Genomic DNA, 19,120 nt, shown 5'->3' on the forward strand with positions numbered 1-19,120 from the left:
TAATTTTGAATGTTTTGTACATTTGTGTGCCTTGTAGAATTGTGCTGATTTGGATTACATTTCTGCACCAGGGCTTAAAGTCAGTTCCCAATGGAAGTTTCCCCATTTCCTTCTCCTTAGCATGTGTTAGAGCAAGTATTATGATGACAACTAGAGCAATAGGTTCAAGATTTCTTTTTTATGTGACACCTGTGAAGCCAGCAGCCAGGTCATCAGAACAATGACCATGCAGATGATTCCAGATCAAAGGCATGTTACACCTTTTGTACATTGTTTGTACCTTTGCCACCATGTGACTGTGTCTATATCTAATGAAACATTATTTCTTTTAAAAAAAAATAATTTTTGTGGTACTGCAACAATGTACTAGCAGTACTTCAGAATGTTACAAGCATTTTTATCTCACCAAATCTGAATCACTATAATACCCTTTAGATAAAAACAGATGGACATATTTTACCTCTTCAAAAATATATTTTTATGCATACAGAGTCAAGAATGGGACCTCTGTTAGGAAAAGATAAACAATAATTATAATTAGAATATCTGTTATATATACATTAGTAAGCTCTGAGCAGTAAGATATGCACAGCTGCCTTACAGTTAGCCCTTCACAGGTTTTCATCTTTTTTTGCTTTCCTTTGCATTATTTTTTCCATTATCTTATCAGACACAAAGAGGTTAATGTGTTTATGGGAAGATTACCAAATACTTTAATGGAACTAACCATTATGGCACAGGGTCAGAACTGTTAATATTCCTTGCCCTGTCAGCCCCTTCAGGGCACTCAAATTTACACTCCCCCCACTATACACACTGGTTCCTCCCTCCCTCTCTCTCTCTTACTTTCTCTCCCTCTCTATTTGCTGGCTACCTCTGTTCTCATTCTCTGTCTCTATTTTAGTGTCACTGCGTGTCTGCTGGATACCTTAAGCAGATGATGGTCCTAAGCTCATCAAGGTGCCATTTTTAAGGAGCCCAAGCAGGTAAGCAATTTACCTTATGCAGGGTTTGACCTTAGTAGAAATAATGAACAATTTCTGATTGTTTTTCATGTCATGCACAAAAAATGTTTACTTTCTTTAATGTTACTTACTTTAACTCTCTAAGTCTAATCAGGTAACTATTTGGTACTGATAGCATTGATGCTGAATAAATATAAACATTCTAATAATCTTTTAAAAGATAATAGGTAAGACGTTTGGAAAGCTTATGGGATAGTAAGGGTTAATATGAGGATCAAAAAATCACCAGCACATACAGCATATGTTTGTACAAAGTGTAGAGTGATCAATCTTTAAGGCAAATATTATTATTAACAGTTAAAGTTCTGATTCATACACTGATATATAATTTGATATATTGAAGATCTTTACTTGTACTGTATTCTAAGTACAGTATCTGTTTTTTAGTGCCTAACATGATTTTTAAGTTCTTGGTAGAGAAATAAATATACAACTATGGGATCTGTTATCCAGAATACTCGAGACCTGGGGTTTTCCGAATAAGGAATCTTTCTGTAATTTGGAGTGCTACTAAAAATCATTTAAACAGTAAACAAAACCCAGTAGGATTGTTTTGCCTCAAATAAGGATTAATTCTACCTTAGAAAAGATCAAGGACAATGTACTGTTTTATTAGTATAAAGAAATGGAAATAATTTTTACTTATTTCATTATAATGGAGTCTATAAAAGATGGCCTTTCTCTAATTCGGAGCTTTCTGGATAACTGTTTTCCAGGAAAATGGACCCTGTACCTGTACTTTACAAAAGAATTGAACACAGTGTAATAAACACCAAACAGTCATACATATATGCCTTATAATCCATAAAAAACAAATAATAATAAATCAAATTCAGTGAACATAAAATAGCTAGATATTTGTTTTAAAATGGAAAAAAAACCACATAAATATTTAAAAATAGAAAATGAAGCTCATTTCTAAATACCAGCCGTTATTCAGAAGTAATGTTTTATTCTTCATAAAATTACCTAGATTTGCTTTCTACAACATAACAGCATGAGACAAACATTTTCACAGAGTAAATTAGATTAGTATCATTTATGTTATTTTATCCAAGTATGAATTCACAATTTTAGTTATAATTTGCACTGCAGTTACAAAATTATTTGCAAATATGCAAATATTTTTGGCAATTGAGTATGATGTCATAAGGTACATTTCCCTGTCATTGTATTTCTGGTGGTGGACAAGTAGCCAAAATTTTACCCTCCTACTGAATGGCTAACATACAGCAAAAATTGTCTACAGTCTACAAATGCTTACTATAGCATATTCAGGCTCAAAAGCCTTAGTACTAGAACTGTCAGACATTTTCCTTTCAAGGCAATGGGGGACAAAAGGGTGGTTTTGGTCACTTCTCCACCAGAAAACGTAATACTGTATATTTTTGTAATGATGCATGCATCCTTGTGTGTCACAGCCTTTTCTTTTTTTACTCCCTGTTAAAAACATTTCTGATCAGTTGTAACTCAATAGATTTAGCAAGCTGTCAGGATTAATTTGATGGTTTGTGCCGAATATGTTGCATTTTATACATTCAAGGTCCCCTTGCTGTGAAAGTAAGATATCTGCTAAACTTTCTTATCTTACATAGACTGCAGATATGTTTTCCAAAGTTAACACTACACACTGCATTTTGGAAGGGCCATTGCTTGGCCATTGTGGTGTGTCAACCACAGCCATAAATGCCATACGTTTCATTGCTGTCAGATGCGCAGATGAAAGAAACATCCACTGTGTCTTTGAGGTAAGAAAAATTGTTCACTTTAATAATTGGGCAAATTCTGTAAATTCAGAGGTAGCTGGCCAAGGGGCTACCTCTTACATTATCAGATCTGTATCTCACTTTGGCAGCATCAGTAGACTATATTAATCTATCGCATGAAAAGAGATTATATTTTCCCCTTTCTCCTGGAACTGTTTCCTTAGAAAGACATTTGCAATTGACTTGAAGCTTCCGCTATGGTCATCAGTTCTACAATGATAAAGTGATTCAGTTCTTAACAAACTATACCACCTTGTGTTTACAGCTCTGTACTACAGCTACATAATAAATGGAATAGAAATTAACTTAAATATTTAGGTAGCACATAAACAGCAATATTATGGTTATGTTGCATATAGTTATCAATTATTTAAATGCAAACATTTAATTGGTTGCTAGGGGTTACTAGATGTGGGCAAAGGAGTGGTTCACCTTTATGTTAACTTATAGTATGTTATAGAATGGCTAATTCTAAGCAACAATTCAATCGGCCATAATTTTTTCTTTTTAGAGTTTTTTTAATTACTTGCCTTCTTCTGACTCTTTCCAGTTTTCAAAAGGGGGTCACTGACCCCATCGAAAAAATAAATGCTCTGTAAGGCGACAAATGTATTCTTATTGTTACTTTTTATTACTCCTCTTTCTATTCAGGCCATCCTCTATTCATATTCCAGTCTCTTATTCAAATCTGCAGAGTTGCTAGGGTAATTTGGACCCTAGAACCAGATTGCTAAAACTGCAAACTGAAGCTAATTAAAGTAAAACATACAAATAATAAAAAATGAAAACAATTGCAAATTGTCTCAGAAAATCAATCTCTACATCATAGTAAACGTTAATTTAAAGGTGAACAACCCCTTTAAACATTCTTTTTTAAAACAATACCCACTTTAAGATCAAACTCCATTTGATACTGCTTTACACATGTACAAAACAGCAAAAAATACTAAATCCATCGAAATCTTCTGCAGTCTGAGCTGGTGGTTGTATTTTTTTCTGGAAAAAGCCCACATTTTTCAGATTTTTGCCTGAAAAGTCAGAAATATCCAGATTTACAAGCTAATTCCAGCGCTGACCACAGAAACTTCCAAATTGCATAGGGACCTCTCCCATTGATTTATAAACAATCCTTGCCGGATTTTCAGATTACTTCTTTTTCCATCCTCTGGGTTTATTAAATCTGGAAAAGATTTAATTTCCACTAAAAATTCGGATGTAAATTTAATAAAAGGCAGTACTGTTGTTACTGTTTCCCTCCATTCCTTAAGTGTTTGTCATTTTCCATGTATAGTATAGAAGTGTGTGGAACATAAATCTTTGTTTTGAGGGACAATGTTGACAATAATTCCCATTTGGCAGACCTTAGGGGAAATGACTCAGGGGAAACCCAGATTGGAATGTAATTCACATACAATTTCCCCCCAGTAGTGTTGATTGTAAGAGGAATGTAGAGGAATGAGGCTCTGGGTTCCTGGCTTCTAGGGCAATTTACCCTATTCCATTGTTGAAATTTGGCTAGTCGCTCAGGCGAATAGTATAGCTGTGGCTTCGTTCCAGGCCTCAAGATTCAGGCTAGGCACCACTGCTTTCCATTTTTTAAAGGAGGCTTGGTATGGGGTGGTTTCATTGCAGTTAGGTTAGTCACTAACTAGTGCTAGTTGACGGGTCAGAGAATGCTCTCTCTGAGATCGTACATAGGACGGCTGCAGTTGCTGGAATTTTTGGTGGAATGCATGCCGTAATTGTAGATAAGCAAAAAATTCTGGTGGATTTCCAAGTTATTTTGATTTAGTCATTACTTTTAAGGGTACAGTCCTGCAATAGGTCTTTAGAACTTCTATACCATAGTCTGGCCAGTATTCATATTTCAGTAATTCTGCAATGTACTCTAATTTGGAGTTGCCCCAAAGGGGGAGACATGGTGAGGATAGGAATGGGTTCACTTTGGACTTTGGACTTGGCTATAGCCCAGACTCTATGAGTGTCCCTCAATATTGGGTGGTCCATCCTCCACTGGGGTTTCTGAGTTTTGCCTTAGCAAACCTAAGTTTTGCCTTAGCAAAATAGCAAACTTTTTGTGCAGTTCCACACAAAAGAAATTTGCAGGCTGTCAATTTCTAGTATTTTTTTGCATATGCCTTGGGGAATTGTGGAATATATAAAGGTATTTGGGTAAGTACACCATTTTAAGGCCCTATATTGTCAGGGGGAGTTTAGACCAAGCAGGGAGTAGGGGAGCGAGTGATTGGCTGCAGGTTATCGGTGTTGTACTGAGTTGCACTGGTGGTTGTATTTTAACAAAAAATTAAGAGTGACATAGTGCCAGAGTTTGCGAAACATTAATATAAATGTTAATGTTGCTGCGTTACATTACTGTCCTGATTACCCATATATTCTACAATGCTTTCTTATTTGTGCTACTGTATGTCCTCTCTGTGGGAAAATGATACAGAAAAAAAAGGAAAGCTATTGTTCTGGCTAAAAATGGGGTCAGGTTAGAGTTATCACCTGCCTGGTTATAACCTGAATAATTATATATGCCTATATTTCAAAATACTGAAACCCAGGTATGACTGACATGGTATTTAGCCAAGTACATTTTGATGTGTCATAGTACTGCCCCTGAACATCAATGACCTTACCTGTCATCCTTTATCCTCTCCCCCACACAGAGTAGATTTGACCTACATTTTGAGCTTTGCATCTTGTGCAGTGGTTCATTGATTCAGTTTCTACAGTACCCAAATGATGGTGAGGTAAGTCACTGCTGTGTCTATGACCACATTTAGGGCCTGACAGTTCACTTATTATTCAGGCAGAGTTGCTGGAAAAGTTCCCCTTAGGTTCATGCCACATGTTTCATACCCATGATTTGTGACTCATGGGTAATTGCCGATTTTATCTACCAATACCAGCCAACGGTGTAGGTCATGGAGATGATGTCATGGGGGCAAGGTAATAGCATCACAGTGTGGCGAAATCAGTGTGGTAACCTGTGATCTGGGCAGGGTAATGGTGGGTCCCAGAGCTGCACATCACAGAGAGCAGGAATTGAGGGACTTAAAAGGCTTAAACTGGCAATGGAGCAGAAAGTGGTAATTGAAAAAAAAGAAAATCTATTATTCTGGCTGAAAATGGGGGCAGGTTAGGGTTAACACCTGTCTGATTGTAAACTGGATAATCCAGTTATTACCTGGCTGTCCAATTCAAAACTGTCTGCCTATATTTCAAAATACTGAAACCTAGTGTAGTAAATTCAACTTACCCTGGTGGTTCAGTGGTGCGGCAGGGACGCCAGCCACGCCGTTCCTTGTCAAGCCACATCTTAGATCCCTAAGGGCAAGCGCGCCTCCTTGCTATTTAAAGGTGCACGCGCGCTGGCGTAATGACGCCAGCACGCAATGGCGCCAAATTTGAAAACTATAAAGGCTTATTAAAGCCACAGGACCTTGCCCTTGATAGGATCTTGTTCCTGGTGCTTTGTGAGCTTTTGTATTTTGTATTCTGATTCTGGTTTTGACCCCTGCCTGGCTATCGACTATCCTGACCTGTTTATTTGACCCTTGCCTGAATATCGACTACCCCTTCTGCTGAACCCTCCTGTCTGATTGATTACCCGGTTTTGACCCTTGCCTGCCTGATTACGATTTACATCTGCCTGCCTTGACCCGGCCTGTACTGACGACGATTCTGGTTTCCTGTTTTGTACCGTGACCCTCGGCCTAAAGACTCTAGCTAACAGTCATGCCCCTCTGTCTATCCAGAACCTCTAGCCTTACACCTCTCGTTTAAGTCCTGGTGGCATCCAAGGAGCTGAGGGCTCCTCACAAGGCCAAAGGCAGTCACACTACAGGTGAAGCACGAGCCGAGACCAGGGTGCTTGGCATTTGTTCTGGCGTTGGGTGCCGACCATGACATTATCATGGGCCATGGAAGACGAAGGTCACGCCACTGCTGCCGCTCCTCCATCTACTACTGAAGTACTTCTAACCACTTTACTTCAGCGCTTGGAGGATCACGAGCTGAAGCAAGATTATCTCATGCAGGGAATTCAGTGCAATGGCCATAGGAGGAGCAACCTGACCCGCCGACTGGAGACCACACCTCAGTCGCAAAGTCCTGTTGCTCCTCCTATGGCCATTCCTGTGGGTTCTTCTGCTAAGTCCCATGAACCCAAGATTGTGTTCCCCGATAAGTTCAATGGGGACAGATCTAAATTCTTTGTGTTCCAAGAGGCATGCAAATTATACCTCAGCTTTTTTCCCCACTCTTTCGCTACTGGCGAAGAAAAAGTGAGGTTTCTAATGACCCTGTTACAGGGTGACCCCCAAATTTGGGCTCTCAGATTGCCCATCTCTGATCCTGCCCGTTTTTCCCTAGACACATTCTTTAAAACCATGGCTGCACTTTACGTTGACCCGGATCGTGCATCTTCTGCTGATTCCGCGATTCGTAAATTGCGCCAGGGAAAACAGGATGCGGAGGTGTATTGCACTGAATTCCGCCGATGGCCAGTTGAAACTGGGTGGAACGACATGGCTCTTCGCAGCCAGTTCCGTATTGGGCTTTCTGATTCTATCAAAGACAGCTTAGTTAATTACCCTCTATCCTCTAACCTGGATGATCTCATGTCACTTGCCATCCAGGTAGATAGGAGGCAGAGGGAAAGAAGGGGTGAAAGGGATTCTTCTTTGCATTCTGGGTTTACCAATATTAAGTCTAACTTTTCTAATGTGGTGTCCAATGTTAAGTCCACTAATCCTTCCATGCTTCAACCTCAGGAGGAACTCATGCAATGGGGCATATCCCATCTAACCCCTGAGGAAAAGGCCCTAGGTCTTTGCATTTACTGTGGGGAAAAGGGTCATTTTCTGAATTCATGGGAAACTTCCAAGCCTAAATGGAGACGGGGCACTCCATTTGGGTGCAGAGGTTTCCTCTCCCCAGTCTACCTCTAGGATTTTGATACCGGTTAAGTTAACCTGGCCTACAGGCTCAGTCGAGGTGTCCGCTTTTGTGAATTCAGGGGTGGAGGGGAATTTTTTGGATGCTACCTTTGCGGCAAAAACTGGTATTCTTTTAACCCCTCGAATTCCTCCTATGAGGTTTTTGGCAGTCGATAAAAAACCCTTAGAGTCAGTCAGGTCTGGTAACTAAAAAAATCTGTGATCCTTTCCATGTGCACTAATAACTTACACAGTGAGAAGTTAGCCCTTTATATTATTGAGGGTGCTTCTTCTCCTCTTATTTTCGGGCTAGCGTGGCTTCAGACCCATAATCCAATAGTGCAGAGAAAACACACGCACACTCAGGCCCTTCAACAAATACCGCTGGTGCCCAAAGCCTAAGGGAGACGGCACTCCCAATGGTCCAATGTGAAGAAACAAGAGGCTGGCACACGGAGCGAATTAAACCGGGGTCCTACCCCTGGTGTGTTTATTGCATCAGACCCATAATCCTCATATTGACTGGGTATCGGGGGAGATTCTTCAATGGGGTTTTAAGTGTGGTGGTTCCTGTATTCCTTATGTGATGGCAACTACTTCTTTAGAAGGGTTACCTGCAGCATATGCTGAATATGCTGACGTGTTTTCTAAAAAAGCTGCAGAAACCTTACCCCCCACACAGGCAGTATGACTGCCCAATAGATCTAATCCCTGGGTCTACTCCCCCTCAAGGTAGAACTTATTCTCTTTCCTTGCCAGAAGCCCAGACAATGAAAGAGTATATCAGGGAAAACCTTGATAGAGGGTTCATTAGGCCTTCTAATTCTCCCGCAGGGGCAGGCTTCTTTTTTGTTGGAAAAAAAGATGGTCGTCTTCGCCCTTGTATTGATTATAGGGGCCTTAACAAGATCACCAAAAAGAATCGCTATCCCCTTCCTCTGATTTCTGAATTATTAGACCAGGTTAAAGATGCCAAGATCTATTCCAAGCTTGATCTTAGAGGTGCTTATAACCTCATTCGTATCAGGGAAGGGGATGAGTGGAAAACAGCATTTAACACCAGGGACGGTCACTACGAATACTTAGTAATGCCATTTGGTCTCTGTAACGCCCTCGCAGTGTTATACCTCAGCTTTTTTCCCCACTCTTTCGCTACTGGCGAAGAAAAAGTGAGGTTTCTAATGACCCTGTTACAGGGTGACCCCCAAATTTGGGCTCTCAGATTGCCCATCTCTGATCCTGCCCGTTTTTCCCTAGACACATTCTTTAAAACCATGGCTGCACTTTACGTTGACCCGGATCGTGCATCTTCTGCTGATTCCGCGATTCGTAAATTGCGCCAGGGAAAACAGGATGCGGAGGTGTATTGCACTGAATTCCGCCGATGGCCAGTTGAAACTGGGTGGAACGACATGGCTCTTCGCAGCCAGTTCCGTATTGGGCTTTCTGATTCTATCAAAGACAGCTTAGTTAATTACCCTCTATCCTCTAACCTGGATGATCTCATGTCACTTGCCATCCAGGTAGATAGGAGGCAGAGGGAAAGAAGGGGTGAAAGGGATTCTTCTTTGCATTCTGGGTTTACCAATATTAAGTCTAACTTTTCTAATGTGGTGTCCAATGTTAAGTCCACTAATCCTTCCATGCTTCAACCTCAGGAGGAACTCATGCAATGGGGCATATCCCATCTAACCCCTGAGGAAAAGGCCCTAGGTCTTTGCATTTACTGTGGGGAAAAGGGTCATTTTCTGAATTCATGGGAAACTTCCAAGCCTAAATGGAGACGGGGCACTCCATTTGGGTGCAGAGGTTTCCTCTCCCCAGTCTACCTCTAGGATTTTGATACCGGTTAAGTTAACCTGGCCTACAGGCTCAGTCGAGGTGTCCGCTTTTGTGAATTCAGGGGTGGAGGGGAATTTTTTGGATGCTACCTTTGCGGCAAAAACTGGTATTCTTTTAACCCCTCGAATTCCTCCTATGAGGTTTTTGGCAGTCAATAAAAAACCCTTAGAGTCAGTCAGGTCTGGTAACTAAAAAAATCTGTGATCCTTTCCATGTGCACTAATAACTTACACAGTGAGAAGTTAGCCCTTTATATTATTGAGGGTGCTTCTTCTCCTCTTATTTTCGGGCTAGCGTGGCTTCAGACCCATAATCCAATAGTGCAGAGAAAACACACGCACACTCAGGCCCTTCAACAAATACCGCTGGTGCCCAAAGCCTAAGGGAGACGGCACTCCCAATGGTCCAATGTGAAGAAACAAGAGGCTGGCACACGGAGCGAATTAAACCGGGGTCCTACCCCTGGTGTGTTTATTGCATCAGACCCATAATCCTCATATTGACTGGGTATCGGGGGAGATTCTTCAATGGGGTTTTAAGTGTGGTGGTTCCTGTATTCCTTATGTGATGGCAACTACTTCTTTAGAAGGGTTACCTGCAGCATATGCTGAATATGCTGACGTGTTTTCTAAAAAAGCTGCAGAAACCTTACCCCCCACACAGGCAGTATGACTGCCCAATAGATCTAATCCCTGGGTCTACTCCCCCTCAAGGTAGAACTTATTCTCTTTCCTTGCCAGAAGCCCAGACAATGAAAGAGTATATCAGGGAAAACCTTGATAGAGGGTTCATTAGGCCTTCTAATTCTCCCGCAGGGGCAGGCTTCTTTTTTGTTGGAAAAAAAGATGGTCGTCTTCGCCCTTGTATTGATTATAGGGGCCTTAACAAGATCACCAAAAAGAATCGCTATCCCCTTCCTCTGATTTCTGAATTATTAGACCAGGTTAAAGATGCCAAGATCTATTCCAAGCTTGATCTTAGAGGTGCTTATAACCTCATTCGTATCAGGGAAGGGGATGAGTGGAAAACAGCATTTAACACCAGGGACGGTCACTACGAATACTTAGTAATGCCATTTGGTCTCTGTAACGCCCTCGCAGTGTTCCAGGAATTTGTCAATGACATCTTCCGAGACATGCTGGGGATATTCGTAGTGGTCTATCTTGACAATATTTTAATTTTCTCTTCTAACCTATGTGAACATGAAAACCATGTTCGTGAAGTCTTACGTAGGTTAAGAGAAAATAATCTTTATGTGAAACTTGAAAAGTATACTGTTGAGGTTACTTCTGTTCAGTTTTTGAGTTTCAATATTTACAGCAGGGGTCTAGAGATGGATCTAAGAAAGGTGCTGATCCGAGCACTTGGTCCCCCGAAGCTATCCAAGCTTTTGAATTCCTAAAAAAGAGTTCAGTTCAGCCCCTATTCTGCGGCACCCTGATACTGCACTTCCTTTTATTGTTGAGGTGGATGCCTCAGAGGTTGGGGCAGGAGCAGTCCTTTCCCAAAGGCATCCGATAACCAACAAAGTGCACCCCTGTGCATTTTTCTCTAAGAAATTTTCGCCTGCTAAGGCAAACTATGACATCGGTTCTAGAGAATTGTTGGCTATCAAATGGGCCTTTGAGGAATGGCTGCATCTGTTGGAGGGAGCAAAACATTTGATAACAGTCTTTACTGACCATAAAAATCTCCTGTATATAGAGTCAGCCAAGCCACTAAATCCTAGGCAGGCTAGATGGGCATTGTTTTCACCAGGTTTAATTTCTCTCTAACATTTAGACCTGGTTCTAAAAACACTTAAGCAGACGCACATTCTAGGAGTTTTGAATCCAACCCCTCTAGTGAATGTACCCCCATCATTCCTGGTACATTAATTGTGGCGGCCCTGGAATCTGATCTAACTCCCTCTGGGAGATTATTTGTACTAGAAGATTTAAGGGAGAAAGTTTTGAAGGAAGTCCATAATTCTAAAATGGCAGGACATCCTGGCATTGCTAAAACGGTGTCACTATTGTCCCGCAATGTATGGTGGCCCTCCTATAAACGGGATGCTAAAGTTTTTGTTAATTCCTGTCCAGTTTGTCAGAGGTCCAAGTCTCAGGAATTGTTTAGTCTGCTACCCATTCCTGACAAACCTTGGATTTTATTGTTGATTTGCCCCTTCTCAGGGGAAAACTGTGATTTGGATGGTGGTGGATAGGTTTAGCAAAATGGGCCATTTCATTTCCCTTCCACACCTCCATGCTGCCAAGCCTTGGCTGAATTATTAATTTCTCACATTTTTAAGTTGCATGGGTTTCCGGTCAATATTGTTTGTGACAGAGGAGTTCAGTTTGTTTCGAAATTTTGGCAAGCCTTCTGCTCTTTGGTTGGGATTGATTTATCTTTCTCTACCGCTTACCACCCTCAAATCAATGGTCAAACTGAAAGGGTTAATCAGTCCCTTGAACAGTATCTAAGGTGTTATGTATCTGACAACCAAACCTCATGGGCTGAGCTCTTACCCTGGGCAGAGTTTGCCTACAATAATGCTGCTCATTCCTCCTCAGGGGAGTCTCCTTTCTTTATTGTTTATGGTTTTCATCCCAAAGCATTTTCCTTTTCTGGTTCTTTGTCTCCCGTACCCTCTGTTAACTACTCTGTCAAACAGTTTGCAAAACTTTGGTCTCAGGTGCATGACTCCGCAGCTACTTCCGCCAGAAAAAAGCTGATAGATCCCGTAGGTAGGCACCCAAATACAAGGTAGGAGACTCTGTTTGGTTGTCTACAAAAAACATCAAGCTTAAGATCCCATCTCTAAATATGGGACCTAGGTTTATTGGTCCATATCCCATTATTGAAATAATTAATCCATCTTCTGTTTGTCTCAAATTACCAGTCAATTTCAAAATCTCTAATCCTTTCCATGTATCTCTTTTAAAACCAGCTTCACAGGTCCGTCAACTGTCTGATCCTCCCCCAGTGTTGGTTGAAGGTCAGTCTGAATTTGAGGTCCAAGAACTCCTCGATTCTCGCCTTGTGCGAGGTAAGCTCCAGTATTTAGTTAAATGGAAGGGCTATGGCCCCGAGGAGAACTCTTGGGTTCCAGTTAGTGACATCAGGGCTGACTGTCTCAGGAGACAGTTCCACCTAAAGTTTCCTGAGAGGCCTGGGGGTCCAGTGGCCCCCCTAGAGGGGGGTAATGTAGTAAATTCAACTTACCCTGGTGGTACAGTGGTGCGGCAGGGACGCCCACCACGCTGCTCCGTGCCAAGCTCCATCTTAGATCCATAAGGCCATGCGCGCGCGCCTACTCACTATTTAAAGGCGCTGGTGTGATGACGCCAGTGCGCAATGGTGCCAAATTTGAAAACTATAAAAGGCTTAGTAAAACCACAGGACCTTGCCCGTGATAGGATCTTGTTCCTGGTGCTTTGTGAGCTTCTGTATTTTGTATTCTGATTCTGATTCTGGTTTTGACCCCTGCCTGGCTATCGACTATCCTGACCTCTATATTTGACCCTTGCCTGAATATCGACTACCCCTCCTGCTGAACCCTCCTGTCTGATTGATTACCCGGTTTTGACCCTTGCCTGTCTGATTACGATTTACATCTGCCTGTCTCGACCCGGCCTGTTCTGACGACGATTCTGGTTTTTCTGTTTTGTACCGTGACCCTCGGCCTAAAGACTCTAGCTAACAGTCGTGCCCCTCTGTCTATCCAGAACCTCTAGCCTTACACCTCTCGTTTAAGTCCTGGTGGCATCCAAGGAGCTGAGGCGGTCACACTACAGGTGAAGCACAAGCTAAGACCAGGGTGCTTGGCATGTTATTCAGCCAATTACATTCTGATGTGTCATAGTACTGCCCCTGAACATCAATGACCTTATCTGTCATCCATTACCCCCCCCCCACAGAGTAGGTATGACCTACATTTTGAGCTTTGCATCTTGTGCAGTGGTTTATTGGTTCTGTTTCTACAGTACCCAAATTATGGGAGGTAAGGCACTGCTGTTTCTAAGACCACATTTTGTCGTAATCCATCTCGACTTTCTAAAGCCACCCTGCATCTTGGTGATAGTAGCAACCAACTGTTCTGCATTTTCAGGGACACTTTGGATTGTCCTATACTTATAGGGCCTGTCAGTTCACTCATGATTTAAGCTTGAGTTGCTGGAAAAGTTTCCCTTGACACATGGTTTATACCCATGCTTTGTCACTCATAGGTAATTGCCTTTTTATCTACCAATACCAGCCAATGGTGGAGGTCATGGATATGATGTCATGGGGGCAAGGTAATAGCATCACAGTGTGGCAAAATCATGGTGGTGGCCTGTGATCTGGGCAGGGTTATGGTGGGTCCCAGAGCTGTACGTCACAGAGAGCAGGAATTGAGGAACTTAATCAGGCAATGGAGCAGTTCAGGCAGCAAAGGGATTTACAGGGCATTACATATTTACCAGCAAGTATGTCACTGGTATACTTGTAATATTAGCTTCTGCTCTATCTGGTGATTTACCAGCTAGGTTGGTCAAATACTGCCCAGGTAGCAATATTGTAGGGATAAAGTGTTTTACATGCAGACATATTTTGGGGAAACATTAAATGTTTGGGGTCTCATGTGTCTGCAAGGATAGTGTTTTAACACACCTTACTTTTTATCATTTTTTATTCTCCAATTCCCTTTCAGCATTTAGCAAAAATGAAATAACTTCATAAAAGAATGAGCATACATGTATGTCATTTAGTGTCTATGTTAAGTAGCATTGTTCTTGTTCCCCACTGTCAATGTTTGTTTTCCTCTTATTGACACTAGCCTCAGGATGCTGCCACCACAGACTGGCCTTTTCTGCAACTCAACTAGATGAGAAACAGGACAGGATAAAAACAATAATATTATCTGATGTTAAATTCCATTAAAGCAAAAAATTTAAAGTAAATCTGTCAAGCTCTTCAAAAAGCAAACATCAGTTAACCATAATATATTTACAATATCTCAATAACTATACTCAAAATTTCCAAAACTGCTGTCAGTTCTGAAAATCAGCATTTAAATGAATCTGCGATGGATGCAATTTTGACAGAATTTGTGTTGTAATTCCCAGTGTGCAGCATTAATAATTGCATTAATTCCCAATTCACTTGGCTGCAAGTCAGTAGTGTCTATTGATACAACCTGCTAATGAAACCCCGAAACTACCTTCACATCCAAGACAGCAGTAATTTCAGGCTTACCTTGTGACAATGCTTTCACTTAACTTATAAGAACAGTCTTTTCAGACACATTGGTGAAAAATGTTAAGAGCATGTATAGGAACAGTATCTTTTTGAACGGCATCAATGCCTGCTTGGAAAGTGAAACCTACCACTGGTGGAGGACTTAACATTAATAACAAGGTGTGTAGGTACATTTATTGAAGACTTTTTAAACATAAAACCAAGCAGATGACACTTTAAATAACAAATATTTAAAATAACAACAAATAAAAAGGTATGAATTTGACTAAATTTCAAGGTAACAACCCTTGTAAGTGCACACCAAACACAACATGTGCAAACACAATGGGGCACATTTACCTAGGGTCGAATATCGAGGGTTAATTAACCCTCGATATTCGACCGTCAAAGTAAAATCCTTCAACTTCGAATATCGAAGTCATAGGATTTACCGCTATTCCTACGATCGAACGATCGAAGGAATAAACGTTCGATCGAACGACTAAATCCTTTGAAGTAGCCATATTCGACCATTCGAAATTCAAACTTTTTTCCTCTATTCCTTCACTTAAACTAAGTAAATGGGCCCCAACATGTGCAAATAAACTTGTAAAACATTCACCAAGCTCTGTAGCGTCTACTCTAGAGAGTAGCCCAAGATTAAGACAACCTCCAGAGCAAAAAGAAATATTAGGCATTGGCACTAAACACATCTATTCAGGAGCGCAAAGGGGAGCTCCACTAATGAGGTGAGTTGATAAACTCTCCTCAGGCACCACATAGGTTTCCAGGGGTGGCAAAAAGCCGCTCCTGGTACCTTTAAGAGCAAAATTTCCAGCAATTGCGCTTGCCGCATTAGTGTTGTTGCCTCCCCCCAGAATGGTAAGTAAGCGAGGGGGCGGCATTGCAGAAGCCCCCTCAAATGGCACATGTTGTCGCAATTACCTTTAATGTATGAGATTTCCCCTGACTGCAGGGAAATTTGCCAGACCACAGCTGTAGTGCGGTTTGGTAAGTAAATGGCACCCAAAATGTTTTTAACAGCAGACTAAATAAAATACTTTCCCAGCTGAAAAGCAACAAAGGCATGTCTACTAAATTCATGAACTAAAAGGTTTAGAACAGTGTATATCACAGAAGAAAAAATGGAGGAGAGATACTTATAACGAAATATACTTACTAAGCCTGAAGTACCTTCCTCAGTACCCAGAGAAGTGTTCTTGTATGACTGCACCAAAAGTACTTTTGAGGGACAAGCAGCTTTGCTGGTATAGTAGTGGGTATGCAAATAACTTGCAACATGCACAAGTACCTTACAGATCCACAACTTCAACATGGTGGGTGGTGCTTCCCTTCGAAATTTATAGTAGTGAGAAATAGCTCAACACAAAACTGCACCAGATCAAACACTAGTTATTGATGGTAGACAAACCTCTTATAGCACCGTTTGTTTACTACACAAAGCCTAAACATGAACTTCTCTGCCATTCTTTTATCAATAAATGCAGAAAACCTGTACCTAGAATTGTAATAAAAAAATCCCTGGATACCTCATGCCAAAAACCAAGAGCATAGCATCCCTATAACACAATTAACAAATGCAGTTGTACTTGCAATACTTCTATACAGTTACATTTTTTAACTCAGACATTTAAATGATATCTGCCGAATCCACTTATATCCCACACAGTATTAAATGATAATATGATTCTCATTTTTGCTTCTTTCAGATGGATACTCCGAGTAGGGGTCAAGGTGTAGGACATGTACGGTTAGCTCAGACAATTGATGAAAAGGTTAACTTGAGAACCACAAATCCCATACAGGGGGAACAGCTACTGCTGTGGTATAATGGACAGAAATCTAGGATGGTGGATCTTCAAGGGCTCGGATCAACATCTGTCTCCCATGGTAAGTAAATGGTGGGATTACACACATGTATGAATATTTAATATATTTTACCTTATGAAATATGTTCACATCATACACAGTCTGCCTTAAGACTGCAGTGTAATGGTTGGGCCCCATATGCCCATGCAAGGAAAACCACACAAGCTTTCAGAGAAGAGTTCATAGTCAGATGTAGTGCCTATTTAGTATTTTAAAAGTGGGTGGAAGCTGTGTCAGACACACAGCATGAATGTGCTATTACACAGCAACAACACAAGCACCATAGAAGCCAAACCGTTACAGCTACTAATTGCAGACGTTAAAGGAAAGTCCATTTCACTAGCGGCAGTGATTGTAATCACTTACCTGAAAGATCATGCTGAGAGATCTGACAAGCAGGAAGTAGTGTTCTGTTCTGTTAAACATCCAGTCACTCCAGCCTTTATACATTACATATTTTAGAAACATTTTTTATTTTGCACAGACTATCTATTTATCCAGTTTTAACTTTTACACTGATGCAGAACAGGGTGCAAAGTACAAAAAAACAAGTATATTCCGCCATGTTTTAAAATTTCGGCAGGTCCCTGAGCTCCCAAATAGAGCAACAGAGACCGGTCTCCCTCCCATATGAATACAGAGATGTCTGTATTCACTAATCATGTGGGGAGAACGGAGGAGGCATCTTAGTGTCCCTTGATTTACTCTATAACTTATGTGTCATGTATAAGTAAGGGAACTCTGGTGGATGCAGGTGGCAATGGAGCCCTGTCTTTTCCCCCTGCCTATGGCAGGGCTGTCCACCCATCTGCTCTGTGTATTGAACCTGCAGTGGATTGGAAGTGTGGCACTAGTTGCAGAATGTAGCCAAACCCCATGCACATGCTTTTATTAAAATGATCACAATCGGGCATGCTTTCAATTAGTGCTCTTGCACTAATATCAGGGGTATCAGTAAATGACCCTTCATATATGTTTTTTCCAGTCCTTATTAGACCAAACAATACACACTAAAATTTAACCTTCTTTTATGTAATAGGAAAGGACTGCCTGTCAACAAAATGCATGTTACGAAGTACCAACTTCCACTGCTTAGCTTGTGATATGGAGAGAGAGAAAGTAGAACAAGCAGGAGAAGGCTTCAAGACTGCAGGAAAAAGTAATTCTTGCCTGGATGGACCACATAGAAGACAGGAAGACTTGACAAGTGATGTAGCTGACTGCAAAACAACAGTGAGAAAGTTAGAGCAACCTGAATTGTCAGGGAAGGATAAGAGTGCATTTACAGAGATATATAAACAACAAAACACTTTAGCTATAGGTAAGGACAGTAACTCAGGGATTAGTGCTTTCTCACCTGTACCTGCCAGATATGGATATAAAATAAAGTCACTTACTAGCCCATGTGAAATCCCTGAAAGGGAACATATGAATTTATATAATATTGGGGATAATTTAGTCGTAGGAACCCACTGCCATAATAGATTCTGCACTCACTGCAATTTCTCATTCTCCAAATGTCCAGTGAATGCCTCCACTACAGAAACACAGCCTAAATCCAGGGAAGCTACACAGTTGCTTCCACCTACCTTTACTCCCTTAGGGGCTACAGCACAGAACTTGTGTGCAAAGTGCAAGCTATCTTTTAGAATGACCTCTGACCTTGTACTCCACATGCGGTCACGCCACAAGAAGGGAATAACAGGTGAACCGCAACACAAGAGAAGGAGAGAGTTGCCGATTTCCTGTCCTGTCTGTTATGCTTATTTTAAAGAACGTCACCACCTTTCTCGTCATATGACTTCTCACTGCTGAGCTAATCACATTTGTTTATAGGATCCTGTTAAGGTTATTTTAACGAATGGCATAAGAATACTTCCATTTAAATGGGACCCTCTAGTGCAACTAAAAAATAGGGACCTCTCTAATGCAATTGTATCTATTTGCTCATCTGAGCACTTTTACAATTTACATGAATAATTATTTTCAATTAGTTAGAAGTCAAACACCTTTAGTATAATGAATATGTATCATAAGCAACATCTGCTGTTCTGCCCAAGGGTAGGCTGGACAGTACTTCAGAAGTTTATGTTACTGATGCATAAAGCACCTCCTGATTCTTCTCTGCCAAGTTCTATTGCTCAGTGTTGTTCTATTGCTCAGTGTCCCAGGAGTGTTGAAACTGGGTAGACCATATTGATCTTCCTTTAAAACACTGTTTTATATAAATAAATCCTTTTTGTGAAAAATATATTTTTCTAATATATTTCATTGGATAATCCTATATTTGAAACACTACTATTTTAAATACTAGTACTTAGTTCATATGAAGCTCCATACTGACACACAAGTAAAGGCATACATGCTAGGTAACACAAGCCAATAAATGGACATATGTATGCCTTTTACTCCCACACTTAATTTTGTTACTTACCTACATTTTTTCTTTGTG

The 19,120-nt window shown here is 40.9% G+C and overlaps 1 protein-coding gene across 1 annotated transcript; it reads left to right on the forward strand.

The window, feature by feature from the left end:
* Positions 1 to 887: 887 nt before the first annotated feature.
* LOC108696333 lies at positions 888 to 18,919 on the forward strand. Its single transcript, XM_018225600.2, has 4 exons — positions 888 to 986; positions 2,621 to 2,773; positions 16,509 to 16,689; positions 17,708 to 18,919. The coding sequence occupies exons 2-4, from the start codon at positions 2,630 to 2,632 to the stop codon at positions 18,481 to 18,483; spliced, it is 1,101 nt and encodes a 366-aa protein (XP_018081089.1). The 5' UTR covers positions 888 to 986; positions 2,621 to 2,629; the 3' UTR covers positions 18,484 to 18,919.
* The last annotated feature ends 201 nt before the right edge of the window (positions 18,920 to 19,120 follow it).

This window comes from Xenopus laevis, chromosome 7L (genome assembly GCF_017654675.1).
Source record: "Xenopus laevis strain J_2021 chromosome 7L, Xenopus_laevis_v10.1, whole genome shotgun sequence".
NCBI classification, from domain to species: domain Eukaryota; kingdom Metazoa; phylum Chordata; class Amphibia; order Anura; family Pipidae; genus Xenopus; species Xenopus laevis.

Excerpts from the sequence above, each read along its gene's own strand:
- LOC108696333 (XM_018225600.2), top strand. The coding sequence starts at position 2,630 with ATGTTTTCCAAAGTTAACACTACACACTGCATTTTGGAAGGGCCATTG. Across the intron at positions 2,774-16,508 it reads ACATCCACTGTGTCTTTGAG|ATGGATACTCCGAGTAGGGG; the intron begins GTAAGAAAAATT and ends TGCTTCTTTCAG. Across the intron at positions 16,690-17,707 it reads ATCAACATCTGTCTCCCATG|GAAAGGACTGCCTGTCAACA; the intron begins GTAAGTAAATGG and ends TTTATGTAATAG.